The 14,341-nt window shown below is 45.2% G+C and overlaps 1 protein-coding gene across 2 annotated transcripts; it reads left to right on the top strand.

The window, feature by feature from the left end:
- Nucleotides 1-93: 93 nt before the first annotated feature.
- Nucleotides 94-11,621, top strand: pfkma (phosphofructokinase, muscle a). 2 transcript variants are annotated; one of them, XM_058084052.1, is made up of 22 exons: nucleotides 94-227; nucleotides 1,297-1,370; nucleotides 1,686-1,763; nucleotides 1,937-2,126; nucleotides 3,126-3,291; nucleotides 3,410-3,454; nucleotides 3,525-3,633; nucleotides 3,702-3,797; nucleotides 3,885-3,977; nucleotides 4,354-4,479; nucleotides 4,563-4,627; nucleotides 4,714-4,777; nucleotides 4,852-4,998; nucleotides 6,391-6,461; nucleotides 6,526-6,613; nucleotides 6,674-6,826; nucleotides 6,915-7,079; nucleotides 7,157-7,218; nucleotides 7,859-7,970; nucleotides 9,067-9,166; nucleotides 11,059-11,164; nucleotides 11,258-11,621. In XM_058084052.1, the coding sequence occupies exons 1-22, from the start codon at nucleotides 137-139 to the stop codon at nucleotides 11,397-11,399; spliced, it is 2,343 nt and encodes a 780-aa protein (XP_057940035.1). In that variant the 5' UTR covers nucleotides 94-136; the 3' UTR covers nucleotides 11,400-11,621. The 2 variants fall into 2 exon arrangements, 1 of the variants encoding a protein (XP_057940035.1); XR_009131813.1 differs by lacking the exons at nucleotides 11,059-11,164; nucleotides 11,258-11,621 and adding an exon at nucleotides 8,883-8,995.
- The last annotated feature ends 2,720 nt before the right edge of the window (nucleotides 11,622-14,341 follow it).

Here is a 14,341-nt window from a genome sequence, read left to right as displayed (position 1 = left end):
GTGGAGGGTGTCAGGGGGAGGGGACTGACTGCTGGGGGGGAGGGGGTCTATAAAGCCAGCGCTTACACGGGTTTAGCAGCCTCTCTTCCAACGCTTGCCCTCCTTTCACCTCAGACGGCCTGCTTCCTCTGGAAACATGTCCAAGTCCCTGCACCCAACCTTGGACCCCACAGAGATGGGGGTGGGATGCTCCATTGCTGTGCTGACCTCAGGGGGCGATGCTCAAGGTTAGATATGACACTATATCCTCAGGCGTCAGCAACAGCTGTACCAATTATTGCCTAATATTGTCGTCATGCGACGTGAGCACATTCTTTGTGAAGGTTGCTGGACGGTAGATGATCGATTACTGTGTGATGCCGATACAATAACCAAAGTGTTCCAAATTAACATTACTTCCAATATGCTGTACTTCCCCTTTAAACTACCACCATCGGGCAACTGGCTTGGATGGAAACTTCTTCTATGACTAGTGACATCCGTTTATGTCTACGTTTATGCTACATAAACGTTTTATTATTAATTATGTTTATGAACAGGCTGTATTAGACTTTTCCAACTCTTGGATTCCCTTTATTTGCATCTTTGAGGCTAATTTTAGTGGCTCTGACCTTTTTCTGGCATGGTGGGAATAACCCACTACCGTCCTCCCACCCCCAACAGCTGTTTGGTGAAACAAGAGCCACAGTAGGCCGCCGTGTCACAACGCAAACTCCCACTGTGGCGTTAGAGCGCATCCAGGTACAAACAGCACAACGCTAACGACTCCTTGTCCTTCCCCAGCGCCTATTTTGGTCTCGTCTGTCGTCGCTGTGTGACTGAGTGGGCAGTCGGCCAACATCCTGGAACCGTACGGTCATGTGAAATTATGCTGACTCAAAATTGTCCGTAGGCTCTCCTGTCAGCGTGAATGGTTGTTTTGTCGTGTCCTAGATGACCTTGGTGGCGGTGACCTTGTCCTGTCCTACGTACATCTTGCATCCAGGACGTCCCCTGCCTCTTAGAACTTGTCGTTCAACCCAATGAAGCCGACTGGTGTCACACATAAATGTAGTCCCAGAGACACGACCAAGAATTGATACGACATGCATATGCATTAAATGATAGCTCACGGGAGCTAAACTTTGCCAAATTGCTATCATTCACTGACTAATATGTAATAATAATAATATGTACTCTAAGTGACAAGTGGAAGGATGGATTGAAATCCCAATGTACTTCATAATCAAACCGACTGTCCTACAAAAATGGCTTCTAAAAATGGAAGTGAAGCCAAACTGTGTTCCTTTTTGTCAGGCATGAACGCCACTGTGAGAGCGACAGTCAGAGTTGGTCTCTACACTGGAGCCAAAGTCTATTTTGTTCATGAGGTAGGTGGTACTATTCAGGTTGTACGTGTTACTACATACTGTTACTACTACATAAACATGTTACATACGTTACATAATAGTATGTTCCAGTACAAACAGATTTGTTTGTACAGACTTTTTTTTTTAAGCTGTATAATCTCATATATAATAATGGTTTATAAGAGTGAAGGCGGTGGTCTTTTTTTCGGAAAAATACAAATGGAAGAAGTACCTTTGGACCAAAAATCAGCAAGTTTGGTTGCGAATGCGAAAGCTGAGGGACGGACGTTATTTGGCATGCTGTGGTAGATGATGTATCCTCAACCTGTGCCTCAGGGCTACCAAGGCCTGGTGGACGGAGGAGCCAACATTCGTCCTGCCACGTGGGAGAGTGTTTCAATGATGCTTCAGCTGGTGGGTCCAACCCTGCAAAGGAATAATAAGAATGTTCTCCCATTTGGGATTTGGAAATATGAGCAGCACTGGGACAACTTCCCCCCTGATATTTGCACTTTGGAGCAATTTAGGGTCTTTGTTCATGTAGGTGCCAGTCAGATTAAAACCCTGTTTTTTTGTCTCGGCGTGAGGGAGGAACTGTCATCGGCAGTGCCCGCTGCAAAGACTTCCGGACCAGGGAGGGGCGTATGAAAGCAGCTTGCAACCTGGTGAAGCTCAGCATCACCAACCTGTGTGTCATCGGAGGCGACGGAAGCCTCACCGGTGCCAATGAGTTTAGGAACGAGTGGAGCGGACTTTTGGCTGACTTGGTCCAAGCTGGTGAGGAGATGTGCTTCTTTTGTCTCCGGTTGATGGAACTTCTGTCACTTCCTCACCTCCTTTCACCTTCTACTGAAATGTACCAGAGGTGGAGGCACTAGAGAAGTCTTGGTTGTTGGGCAGCATCGCCCTAAGCGGCCGGTGAAACATCAACACACATTTCTTTCCCTTTTCTGTGAATTCTAGCACGACAAAAGCAGTTAATATCAGCTAGCTAACAGCGGATGTCATGGGAAATGTCGATTTTGACGCTAAAGCCCTCACAAAAAAACCCTCAAAAAACACCAAGAGTGTAGCATCTCCATAACTGCCTGGTATACTAATACTATTAATACTATTATTGTAGCAGCTAACATGATCAACTATTTTCAGCATTTCTTCCCTGAGCACACGTCTTGTGCTGGAAGACACAGCCATCCCAAGGAGAGAGGACATGGTAAGTGTTGTGGCTGTATCTATGCTGCTGTCGTATACGCATAGCTATGTTTATTAATGTGTCTAGAAAATAAGTTTCAGTACTCTTTTAAATAATCAAAAAACAGCAATATACTGCAACTATTACATGTGTACATGTTAATGCGTGCACGTCAAACGATGCTACATTGTTTTGGGTTTTTTTAGGGCTACATGGTCAAAATGGGTGTCCCAATGTCCCGATTATTAGCTAGCTCATATTAACTTGTTTTCTCACATTATAATGCACAGAAGAGGGAAAGAAATATGTGTTCATGTTTTACATAAGGATTGTGAATGATGGGCAACATTCCAAATGGGCAGCATTCCAGCTTTGGAATACTCCATTTGTGTGGCAATCCAGCACAGCAAAACCCTTTTCTCAGGTAGGCCTACTGTAAACTAGGAGTACTACATCTTTGGGAGGGTACTCCCTTTTCTCAGGTAGCCCTACTGTAAACTAGGAGTACTACATCTTTGGGAGGGTACTCCCTTTTCTCAGGTAGGCCTACTGTAAATTAGGAGTACTACATCTTTGTATTGCAGGTCAAATCACGGCTGAAGAAGCCAAAAGATCCTCCCACCTGAACATTGTGGGCATGGTCGGCTCCATTGACAACGACTTCTGCGGCACAGACATGACCATTGGCACTGACTCCGCCTTGCACCGCATCATAGAGGTGGTGGACGCCATCACAACAACAGCCCAGAGGTCAGACCAGAGATTACTGTTTGAGGATAAGTGGCTCTCTTTATGTGTTCACATGGTAAGAATTTGTCTTGGAGATGAATAAAATATCTGTCATCCATCCATCCATCCATCCATCCAGCCACCAGAGAACCTTCATCCTGGAGGTGATGGGCAGACACTGTGGGTCAGTACAAGACAATGGAGTGATAAGTAACCAGCACCATACAATGAATGTATTGCGCGTCCGTCCACAGGTACCTAGCCTTGGTGACTGCCCTGGCCTGCGGCGCAGACTGGGTGTTCATTCCCGAGATGCCACCAGATGATGGCTGGGAGGACCACCTGTGCAGGAGGCTGGCAGAAGTAGGACTTCTCCTGCTGATGTAACTTTCTGCAGGCCTTATTTGAGCCACTCTCCGCTGTGTTTGCAGCAACGGGCCAGAGGTTCTCGTCTTAATGTGATCATCGTGGCTGAGGGTGCCATGTCCAGAGATGGCAAACCGATCTCATCCGACAAAATTAAAAAGGCAAGGTGACACTGGCAAAGAGTAACTGAGCAGATTGCAGCGAGAACGTGACAAACTCCAAGACCCATGTATGATTCTTTTTTTCAGCTGGTGACTGACAGACTTGGCTTTGATACTCGTACCACCGTTCTTGGACACGTGCAGAGGGGAGGGACACCCTCTGCCTTTGACAGAATCCTGGTAAGTACGTTTGTTAGACTATAAGTAACATACCTGAGGGACCTGGTATGTTGCAGAAACATCTCATTTACTAAAATGGTGTCCTCATATACGATTTTAACAACAGCTAGTGGGTCTGCCACCCGTTGGTAAACTCTTGTACAGTCTAGCATGGCTTCTACAATTACTCCAAGGAATCATAAATACTAATATGCTAATGGCTAATAGCTGGCACACAGATGCATGAGGATTTCTTTAATGTAATGTCCTGCAGTCGACCGCACAGTGGAAGAGTGGTTAGCATGTCGGCCACACAGTCAGGATATCGGGAAGACCTGGGTTAGAATCTCCTCATCCTTCACAGCTGTTCAGCAGCTTCTGTGTGTGTGTCCTGCAGGGCAGCAGAATGGGAGTCGAAGCGGTGATGGCTCTCCTGGAGGCCACACCAGACACCCCAGCCTGTGTGGTCAGCCTCTCTGGGAACCAAGCAGTCAGGCTGCCACTCATGGAATGTGTGCAAGTGGTATGTCAGCGTCTCATCACGCTGGAAGGAATGGACTTTCTTATTGTTCTTTGAATTGGCCATGTCTGCCCTCTGCCTTCCAGACCAAAGATGTGACTGCTGCCATGGCTGAAGGCAGGTTTGAGGATGCCATCAAGCTCAGAGGAAAGTAAGCGGTTCATGATGAAATGTACTTTACAGTGACAGTGGTGAGACTTGGAAAACATCTCTAAGAGTTCAAGTCTCAACTTGCAGGAGCTTTGAAAACAACTGGAATACATACAAGCTGCTGGCCCACATTAACCCTCCAGATGTTAAAGTAAGGACAATCTCCACCATCGTTGTTGGATTTACTCCAATGATTTAAACATCTGTTAACCTGCCCCCTGTCAGAGCAACATCAACGTGGCCATCATGAATATCGGCGCCCCATGCGCTGGCATGAATGCAGCCGTGCGTGCCGCAGTCAGGATGGGCATCGTCCAGGGTCACAACATGTTGGCTGTTCATGATGGCTTTGACGGCCTTGCGCATGGACAGGTAAGTCGTGTTACATCGTATGAACAACTCCTGGGGTTAGGATCAGGTGGGAAAACAGTGGAACCTTGGTTAGTGTCATTCATCCATTCTAGAAGGTCGGACTCTAACCAAATGTTTTCCCCATAGGAAATAATATCAGTCCAATTCATTTGTTTGAGAAAGTATTACAGTTTTATATAGATATTTTTTTGTGTGTATGACAACACTGTATATAATATGAACATAGCAATAGAGTAGGCTTATCAATGACCTGAAGAATTGGTAGCTTCCTTGACTAACAGAGTGTACCAATAGACAGTAACAGTAAAATATAAACACACCTCCTCTTTTATCCAGTGTGAACATTTGCGTTTTAGATCTCACTATGTAAAACAGTGCAGGCTCCAGCACCGCGGCATGGCGGCTCGGAAGTTGACTGGTTCCTGCTGGCTTGTTTCGTTTTGGTGGGGGCGGACCTGTCAACAGCACCCACTGTTGCTCAGGGAAGCACCAAAAGTCTGCTTTGACTTTTAGGTCCCCAAATGCCAAAACACGACCCCAGCAGAAGTTGCTAGCTTTGTTGCTCGTGGCTTTTGAGAAAATCTGCCATCAAGAGGGTTGGAATGCCACAGAAGTGGGCAACACTGAACCTGGGAGAGCCGGCATAAGCTCCTCTATTCTTTATTCAATTCATCATTTTTACTATTGCTATGCTTTGCAGTAGAAGTGGACTTACCATTTAGTCAATTTTAAGAGAATGTTTTTTCAAGGGCGGCACGGCGGTCTAGTGGTTAGCGCACAGACCTCACAGCTAGGGTTCAATTCCACCCTCTGCCATCTCTGTGTGGAGTTTGCATGTTCTCCCCGTGCATGCGTGGGTTTTCTCCGGGTACTCCGGTTTCCTCCCCCATTCCAAAAACATGCTAGGTTAATTGGCCACTCCAAATTGTCCATAGGTATGAATGTGAGTGGGAATGGTTGTTTGTCTATATGTGCCCTGTGATTGGCTGGCGACCAGTCCGGGGTGTGCCCCGCCTCTCGCCCGTGGATGGCTGGGATGGGCTCCAGCACCCCCGCGACCCTCGTGAGGAAAAAGCGGTGGAAAATGAATGAATGAATGTTTTTTCAAACCAAGTATAGCATGCATGTCATGGTATTGTAGGAATGACCCCTGACCTTCCATAGCATCAACATTGAAATGTCAATTTCTCAAGATTAAGAAAACAACCGGCTTGACGTTACATGTAAACATGAATCACAAAGCTCTTTATGCCTGCTTATGATCAAGGAAACAGCTTTCAGCATTTTACTCATGTGTGAGCCAATAAAATAACATCAAACATTCTTTGTCATTTCTGTGTCATGTCTATTTTGGGATTATCCTGAAATGGGGTGCGTGTTTGCCTGCTGTAGGTAGAGCCAATCAACTGGACTTCAGTGGGCGGCTGGACTGGAATAGGAGGCTCCATGTTGGGCACCAAGAGGTCGCTTAATATTTGTTTTCCCTATTTATTGTTGTTATAATAACAAAAGCTTGTTCACCCAAAGAACCCTTCCAGGTAAATTCATGGAGGAAATCAGTCAGAACATTGCCAAGTTCAACATCCACGCCCTGGTGATCATTGGAGGATTTGAGGTACAGACCAACGTGACACAAACAACAAACCAAGCACCTCCTGATTGTCCTTGTTTGCAGGCCTACGTGGGGGGTCTGGAGCTGGTCCAGTCCCGAGAGAAATACGAGGAGATGTGTATCCCCATGGTGGTTATCCCTGCCACCGTCTCCAACAACGTTCCCGGCTCAGACTTTAGCATCGGCGCTGACACCGCTCTCAACACTATCACTTCTGTTAGGAGCTCGGCTAGCGTTACAAACACACCCTCATACACAGATGCACAACTCCTCATCAGCCTGCTTCTGCTTCCACTTCCTGCAGACATGTGACAGGATCAAGCAGTCAGCGGCAGGGACCAAACGTCGTGTATTCATCGTTGAGACGATGGGCGGCTACTGCGGCTACTTGGCCACCATGGCCGGCCTGGCTGCTGGGGCTGACGCTGCTTACATCTTTGAGGAAAAATTCAACATCAAAGACCTGGAGGTGAGCGAATGGCCAGCGTTTGTGGGAGCATCTGCAGATGTGATCGGTTGGTGATGACTTGCATATTCTGGCCTCAGGTGAATGTTGAGCATCTGTGTGAGAAGATGAAGACCACAGTAAAAAGAGGCTTGGTTCTCAGGTATGATTTGTTTAGCTCGGAAACAAACATGCGACAAAGAGTAGAAGTTAAAAAAAAAACCCAAAAAATGAAAGCTATCGACACTGGTGCCAAGGTGGCCATGAGGTCATGTCCTGTCTGACCTTCAACCCACCTTCAAATAATTTGGGACGATCGGCCCATGTCGGAGGTAGCTACAGCAGTTGCACATGTCCACCAGTTGGTGGCACCATTGGAGTCAGTAAATGTAGTCATATGTTCATATGGGTTTTGAATGCAGTCTGATGATAGGAATGACTATCTGATGGGTAAAGGCGAAGGGCAGTCTTCGCTGCCAGGCTGCCAGGCTGCCAGGCCACCCACTTCATACCACCAATCTGTTTCATGTGCTTGTGTGTATCAAGCATGTGTTTACTTTTCACTTCCTGCTACAAGGAGGCACTGTTCCTAATTGTTCCTCAGTGAGGCTCCAAGGCTCCGCCCACATCCTGTAGCATAACAATGCAAGGACAATGGAAAATGAAATTGGTGTCAGGATCAGTTCAGGTTCCATCCACCGGGCCGCGATCTGAATCCGACACCAAAGTCCACTAGAGAGGAAAAGGGGTACGAGTGAACCCAGTGACATCAACATCATCTGTTGCTGCTTTTTCCAAAATAGGAACGAGAACTCCAATGCCAACTACACCACAGACTTCATCTTCAATTTATACTCCGAGGAAGGCAAAGGCATCTTTGACTGTCGAAAAAATGTCCTCGGCCACATGCAACAGGTCGGTGTTTGGTTCCATACATCATAAACATTAGGGATGGCCATTTCACTCCATCTCCATTACTTAAAGGGGACCTATGGTGCTCATGTTGGCCCGTTGTATTGAGGTGTGGACTATAGAGCAGCTACACACAAAAAGTAGCACATAAAGCGTTCTAGTTCTTCCAGAATCTGCACCTGTTCAGCTGTATTTCTTTGGATTTCCCTGAAAATGGTCCGTTTTCATGTATTCCACCCATGGCCCACCTCCAGGCACGCCCACCCTGCTGTGGTTGGTCGCACTGTCAGTGCATAAAAAGACTTCCTCTTTGTGCCGCAAGCTGTTTAAGAGTTAAAAATTGGTATAAGAGCTGATAATAAACAGCGATAAAGACTTTATAGGAGTTGATGAACGCTGATTTATCCTTTTAAAATGGCCGCTTTTAACGTACACCACGTGTTGGAATAGGCTTCTCAAGAAAAGAGGTTACTTCACGACGTCGCTCAATGGCAAGTGGCTTTAGCATTTTTTCTACAGCATCTGTAATGTGTTTTGCGGGACTGCCAGTGGGTAAAAAACTTGGGTATTACCACGCCTTTTCAAACGGAGCGTCCCAAACTTCTTTCAGGACTCACTTCCAAATCCCAAAACCTCATTATCTGACACTTTGGCATGGTTTAACACCAGAATCCAACATTCTAACTACCTTTATAGGTCAGAAAGGGGAAAGCATCATAGGTCCCCTTTAACACCAGAATACAACATTCTAACTACATTTATAGGTCAGAAGTGGAAAGACTTTCCCACTGAATGTTCTGAACTCCTATTTCAAAGTCAGTCTTGTTTTAAGCAGGATACTGCAACCTTAAGGAGTCATGCCATATAGGACGTATGCCTCTCCATGTCCCATAGCTGTCATATTGTCTTCTTTAGACAGCAATGTCGTGAGACTGCCTCAACAGCGCCACTGTCGGTTGCATCCAAGTAGTGCACTCTTCCAGTTTGCCTGAAGACTCCATTCATCATCCACAGTCACTTCTACACATGTAATCAATCAACCAGCTATAAATAATAACTCACCAAGATGAATGACTCATTTCTTCTGTGTCCACTGCAGGGCGGTACTCCAACACCTTTTGATAGGAACTTTGGTACGAAGATGGGCGCTAAGTCGGTCCTGTGGGTGACTGAGAAGCTCAAGGAGTGCTATAGACACGGTGTGACATTACTACATTATGTTCTGTATCTGTGTTACGGCAGGGAAGATCTGGGTTTGATTCTCCATCTGCCCTCTCTGTGTGGAGTTTGCATGTTCTCCCCGTGCATGCGTGGCTTTCCTCCCCCATTCCAAAAACATGCTAGGTTAATTGGCCACTCCAAATTGTCCATAGGTATGAATGTGGGTGGGAATGGTTGTTTGTCTATATGTGCCCTGTGATTGGCTGGCCACCAGTCCAGGGTGTACCCTGCCTCTCACCCAAGACAGCTGGGATAGACTCCAGCATACCCGTGACCTGAGGAGGATAAGCAGCATAGAAAATGGATGGGTGGATTACGGCAGTGATTTCTGTTCATTTTTAGATCAAACTAGTGTCGCTTTGTTAGTTAATATTATAATGAATAATAAATATCAATACTATGCAGTCAAAACTGGTAAGGTATAATTTATAGAATTTTAATTAAGAGAAACGTGAGTGATAGACGAGGTTGAGTATGAGAAATGGATCAGACATTTTGATGAGTTTGTTGGGTGTCGTGGCAGCAGGGGGATGACCATTTCTGAGCCTGGTGATGTCATGATGCACATTAGATGAGTGGATTTACTCCCATCAACCTTTGGGTCATACTGATGGTTTTTCTCATGATATACACTGTATGTGTTATTACCATATTCAAGCTACAACCTTTTCAAATAATATCCAATGTGAATATTTTCTTGAATCAATCTGTGCCACAGGCGGGGTTAGCGCGCAGACCTCACAGCTAGGAGACCAGGGTTCAATCCCACCCTCGGGCATCTCTGTGTGGAGTTTGCATGTTCTCCCCGTGCATGCGTGGGTTTTCTCCGGGTACTCCGGTTTCCTCCCACATTCCAAAAACATGCTAGGTTAATTGGCCACTCCAAATTGTCCATAGGTATGAATGTGAGTGTGAATGGTTGTTTGTCTATATGTGCCCTGTGATTGGCTGGCGACCAGTCTAGGGTGTACCCCGCCTTAAGCCCGAAGACAGCTGGGATAGGGTCCAGCACCCCCCGCGACCCTCGTGAGGAAAAAGCGGTAGAAAATGAATGAATGAATGAATCTGTGCCACACTTGAGTTAATCTTCAAACGATATAGTTAATATTCAAACAGCTAAAATAATGCATAAGGCTAAAAACAACCAATTAGCTAAAAATGTCATCCAATACTTCTCTACAAGAAAGGAGAAATAAGATCTCAGGGAAGAAGTACATTTGAAACACTTAATGCGAGGACTACGTTAAAAAGCCATAGCATTTCAGTATGTGGAATCAAACTATGGAATGGATTGAGTAAGGACCTCAAACAATGCACAACGATGAGCCAATTCAAGAAACAATACAAGCAGTTGATGTTTGCTAAATCCAAGGATGAAGAGTCTTGAACCAGTCATGATGTGCTATATATATCACTATATTGACACTTACTATGGTACCCATTATGTCATTGCATGGTCATATTACCTCCTACTTCGGTACGAGGTACATTATTACAAAAAAACAAACAGAAAAAACCCTTAAACTGTACTATGGAAAGCAGGAAGTGAACAAATGTAACAGTTACTGATTGTAAAACTACCAGATGGAGGGGTAGGATTTAATAAGCTTTGCTTCTTCCTACTCCTTTTGGACATGTGGAACTGTGAACTGATTATGGGATGCACTCAATTGGAATCTGATGCATGTTGAAATGAAATAAAACCATTGCCATTACCATTACACACGTGACACCAAAGTACAGTTTCTTAACCCAGTTTTCTCTGGTTGGACTGAGCTCAGCACCATTGTTCATGCACAAGCACATGTGGTGCTGGGTGTCTCGTGCTGTATAACTCATTCAGTCATGATAACTGATTTGTCTTCCTTAGGTCGCATCTTTGCGAATACGCCAGACTCCGCCTGTGTGCTGGGCATGAAGAAGAGGGCGCTCACCTTTCAGCCTCTGGCTGAACTGAAGGGAGACACAGACTTCGAGTATGGTGCACACTGTCGACATGACAGATGCACAACTGTGCTGTAAGTATTGATACAAATTGTCCTAAGCAGTCCTTTTGTCTGATGCTGCAGGCACCGTATTCCTAAAACACAGTGGTGGCTGAAGATCAGGCCGATCATGAAGATCCTGGCTAAGTACGACATAAAACTGGATACATTGGAACATGCAGACATGGAACATGTGATCAAGAAGAGGACTGCCCTTGGCCACTAAGGGGACACTGATAAGAGATATTAGACATGTTTTTGTTGAATGGTGTTTCCTCGACTGGTCCACGTCTCCCCGCTTTAACACAAGGCACAGGGTTCCCAAGAGAGTCTCGTCCTGACAAATAATCACTAAAAACTTATTGATTTCATGTAAATATGCCCCCTCGGGGCTGTGAGTTGCATATGGATAATATTGTGGGGGTGCCAAGCTTTCATTCGTAATTAAAGTGCTTCAAGGCTCTCCATTTTGTTGCATCTTTCTGGTTCCACTTCGGAGTTCAGTCTGTACAGGACGAAGAAATAGGTATCAGTTTGTCTGTGGTATTTTAAATTGGGGGGGCTTGAAAGATAATGTGTCCCGTGGGGGTTATGACAGAAGAAAACCACTGTTTTAGAGCAACGTGATTGGTTGTTTAGACAAGTGTTTTATTGTGATAACATGACATTGTTGCCACATCATTACTGGCCTTGCGATGAGCTCACCTTCGATTTAAAATACTTCAAACTTGGTTCTAAGTTCCAGATACATCTAAGACTAGTACTGGTTTTTACATCACAGCAAACCAACAGCAATCCTCAATAATGCTTTCTAAATCTATTTATGTGCACAAGTGTATTTCCTGCACTCTCCACTCAAGCATACAAACTTGAGAGGATACAACAAAGAAATGTTAAAAAGGAAGAATTGAGGACTCATCCCAATGTAACATGACAAAGAAGAAATAACCACGGAAATAAGATCGTTAGCAACAACCTGCTTTCCAGTAACTCAGGGGTGCTGGAGCCTATCCCGGCTGTCTTCGGGCGAGAGGCGGGGTACACCCTGGACTGGTGGCCAGCCAATCACAGGGCACATATAGACAAAAAAAACATTCCCACCCACATTCATACCTATGGACAATTTGGAGTGGCCAATTAACTGAGCATGGTTTTGGAATGTGTGTGTGTGGGGGGGGGGGGGGGGGGGGTACCCGGAGAAAACCCACACATGCACGGGGAGAACATGCAGACTCCACACAGATGGCCGAGGGTGGAATTGAACTTCAGTCTCCTAGCTGTGAGGCCTTCGTGCTAACCACTTGACTGCCATGCAGCCTTACTCTTGTATATTCTTTCATTATTTCAAATCAAATCAAATCAACTTTATTTGTATAGCACTTTTCCTGCAAGGAGATGCAACACAAAGTGCTTTCCAGAATTAAAACAATTTCCACAATTAAAAAGGAAAACAATGAAGCAAAAAGAAAGCCCCTCCTTCCCACCCTCCATACTAGACCCACACACGCACACACACACGCAAGCACACAATCACACACAGTAGGGAGACATGGCATGGTACTGAGGAACAAGGAAACGCCACCTTTGGGGCTGTCCACACTGGGAGGAGCTGCAGGCCGTGCCATCGGAGGACCAGCACCCGGGCCCCCCGACTCCGTTAGTCGGGCGGACCCCCACATTAAAGGGAGGAACCCCCAGCCGGCCGTGTCGAAGGGACCCAAGGATGGCACCCCCTCAGCATACCCGAACAGCCCCCAGTGTGGAGGACCCCCCTGAGGAAACACTGGAGTTAGAAGCTAAAGACTAAGAGCATAAAATAGGACTAAAAGATAAAACATAACACTGGAGTTAAAAGCTGAAGAATAAGAACATAAAATCGGACTAAAAGGATGAAAACATAATAAAAGCTTAACAATATTAGTTAAAAGCCTGTTTAAAAAGGTGCGTCTTTAATCTTCTTTTAAAAATATCAACAGTCTCCACAGTCCTGAGGCTCTCCGGCAGGCTGTTCCACAGGTGGGGGCCATAGTGGCTAAATGCTGCCTCACCGTGGGTTTTTGTTCTGGGTTTTGGTTTCGCTAAAAGGCCAGTGCCGGAGGACCGCAGGGTCCGCGGGGGTTGATATGGTAAAAGCAGATCAGATAAATAAGAAGGGGCAAAGCCGTTAAGACATTTAAAAACCAGTAAGAGAATCTTAAAATCGATCCTGAAGCGGACGGGGAGCCAATGCAGCGACTTTAAAATTTCATAACTTATCTATTATCACATGTTATTTACTCCTTTCTCTCGCTATTAAACATGCTAACATGTTGACTGGTTAACACAGGAAGTGGATGAGGGAGATTGAAATAAACTAGACCATTAGTCTGAGTGGTTAGCATGTAGGCCACGCAGTCAGAAGACCTGGGTTGGATTCTCCATTGGACATCTCTGTGTGGGGTTTGCATGTTCTCCCCATCGGTCGCTTCTCTCCAGGTACTCCGCTTTCCTCCCCCATTCCAAAAACATGTTAGCTTCATTGGCCACTCCAAATTGGTAGGAATGTATGAGTAGGAATGAATGTGAGGCGGCGTGCCCCGCCTCTGGCCTGAAGACAGCCGGGATACTCACAACCTTACTGAGGGTACACGGCATAGAAAATGGTTGAATAAAATATTTCCAAAGTACGTGTGCTGCCATGATATCATGGTCACATCAAACATGTACAAGGATGAGACCATTCAAGAAACAATACTAGCACTTGATGTTTGCTAAATACAAGAATGAAAACTCTGCAACAAGTCATGTTGTCTTTATTGTTATTATATATCACTATTTTCATGGTTATATCTACGATCATTGTTGTTACGGTTGTGAAGACATCACCATAATGCCACTATATGGTTACATCATCTTATACTTCTGCATGTGTAAAAAATAAATCATACCAGGAAGGCAGGAAGTGAAGTAACAGTAACAGATTGTAAAAGTAACAGATGGGAGTGGAGGGGTTGGATTAATAAGCTTTGCATTCTTCCTACTCCTTTGTGGAACTGTGAATTGATTATGTGGTGTATCTTGTTTGCATGTTCAAATAAAATCCAACCATTGACTTATATTATACACTGTATACATGAAGACCATTAATATTTAAGTAATAATAGAAAAAAAAGCTTCTTTTTGACTTTT

Source organism: Doryrhamphus excisus, chromosome 10 (assembly GCF_030265055.1).
Source record: "Doryrhamphus excisus isolate RoL2022-K1 chromosome 10, RoL_Dexc_1.0, whole genome shotgun sequence".
Classification (NCBI taxonomy): Eukaryota; Metazoa; Chordata; class Actinopteri; order Syngnathiformes; family Syngnathidae; genus Doryrhamphus; species Doryrhamphus excisus.
This window is presented reverse-complemented; position numbering and strand designations above follow the sequence as displayed.

Bases quoted from the DNA above. Each gene is read 5' to 3' on its own strand.
- pfkma (XM_058084052.1), top strand. From the start codon at position 137: ATGTCCAAGTCCCTGCACCCAACCTTGGACCCCACAGAGATGGGGGTG. The intron at 3,455-3,524 runs GTCAGTACAAGA...GTCCGTCCACAG, and splicing joins GTGATGGGCAGACACTGTGG to GTACCTAGCCTTGGTGACTG. The intron at 3,978-4,353 runs GTAAGTACGTTT...TGTGTCCTGCAG, and splicing joins CTGCCTTTGACAGAATCCTG to GGCAGCAGAATGGGAGTCGA.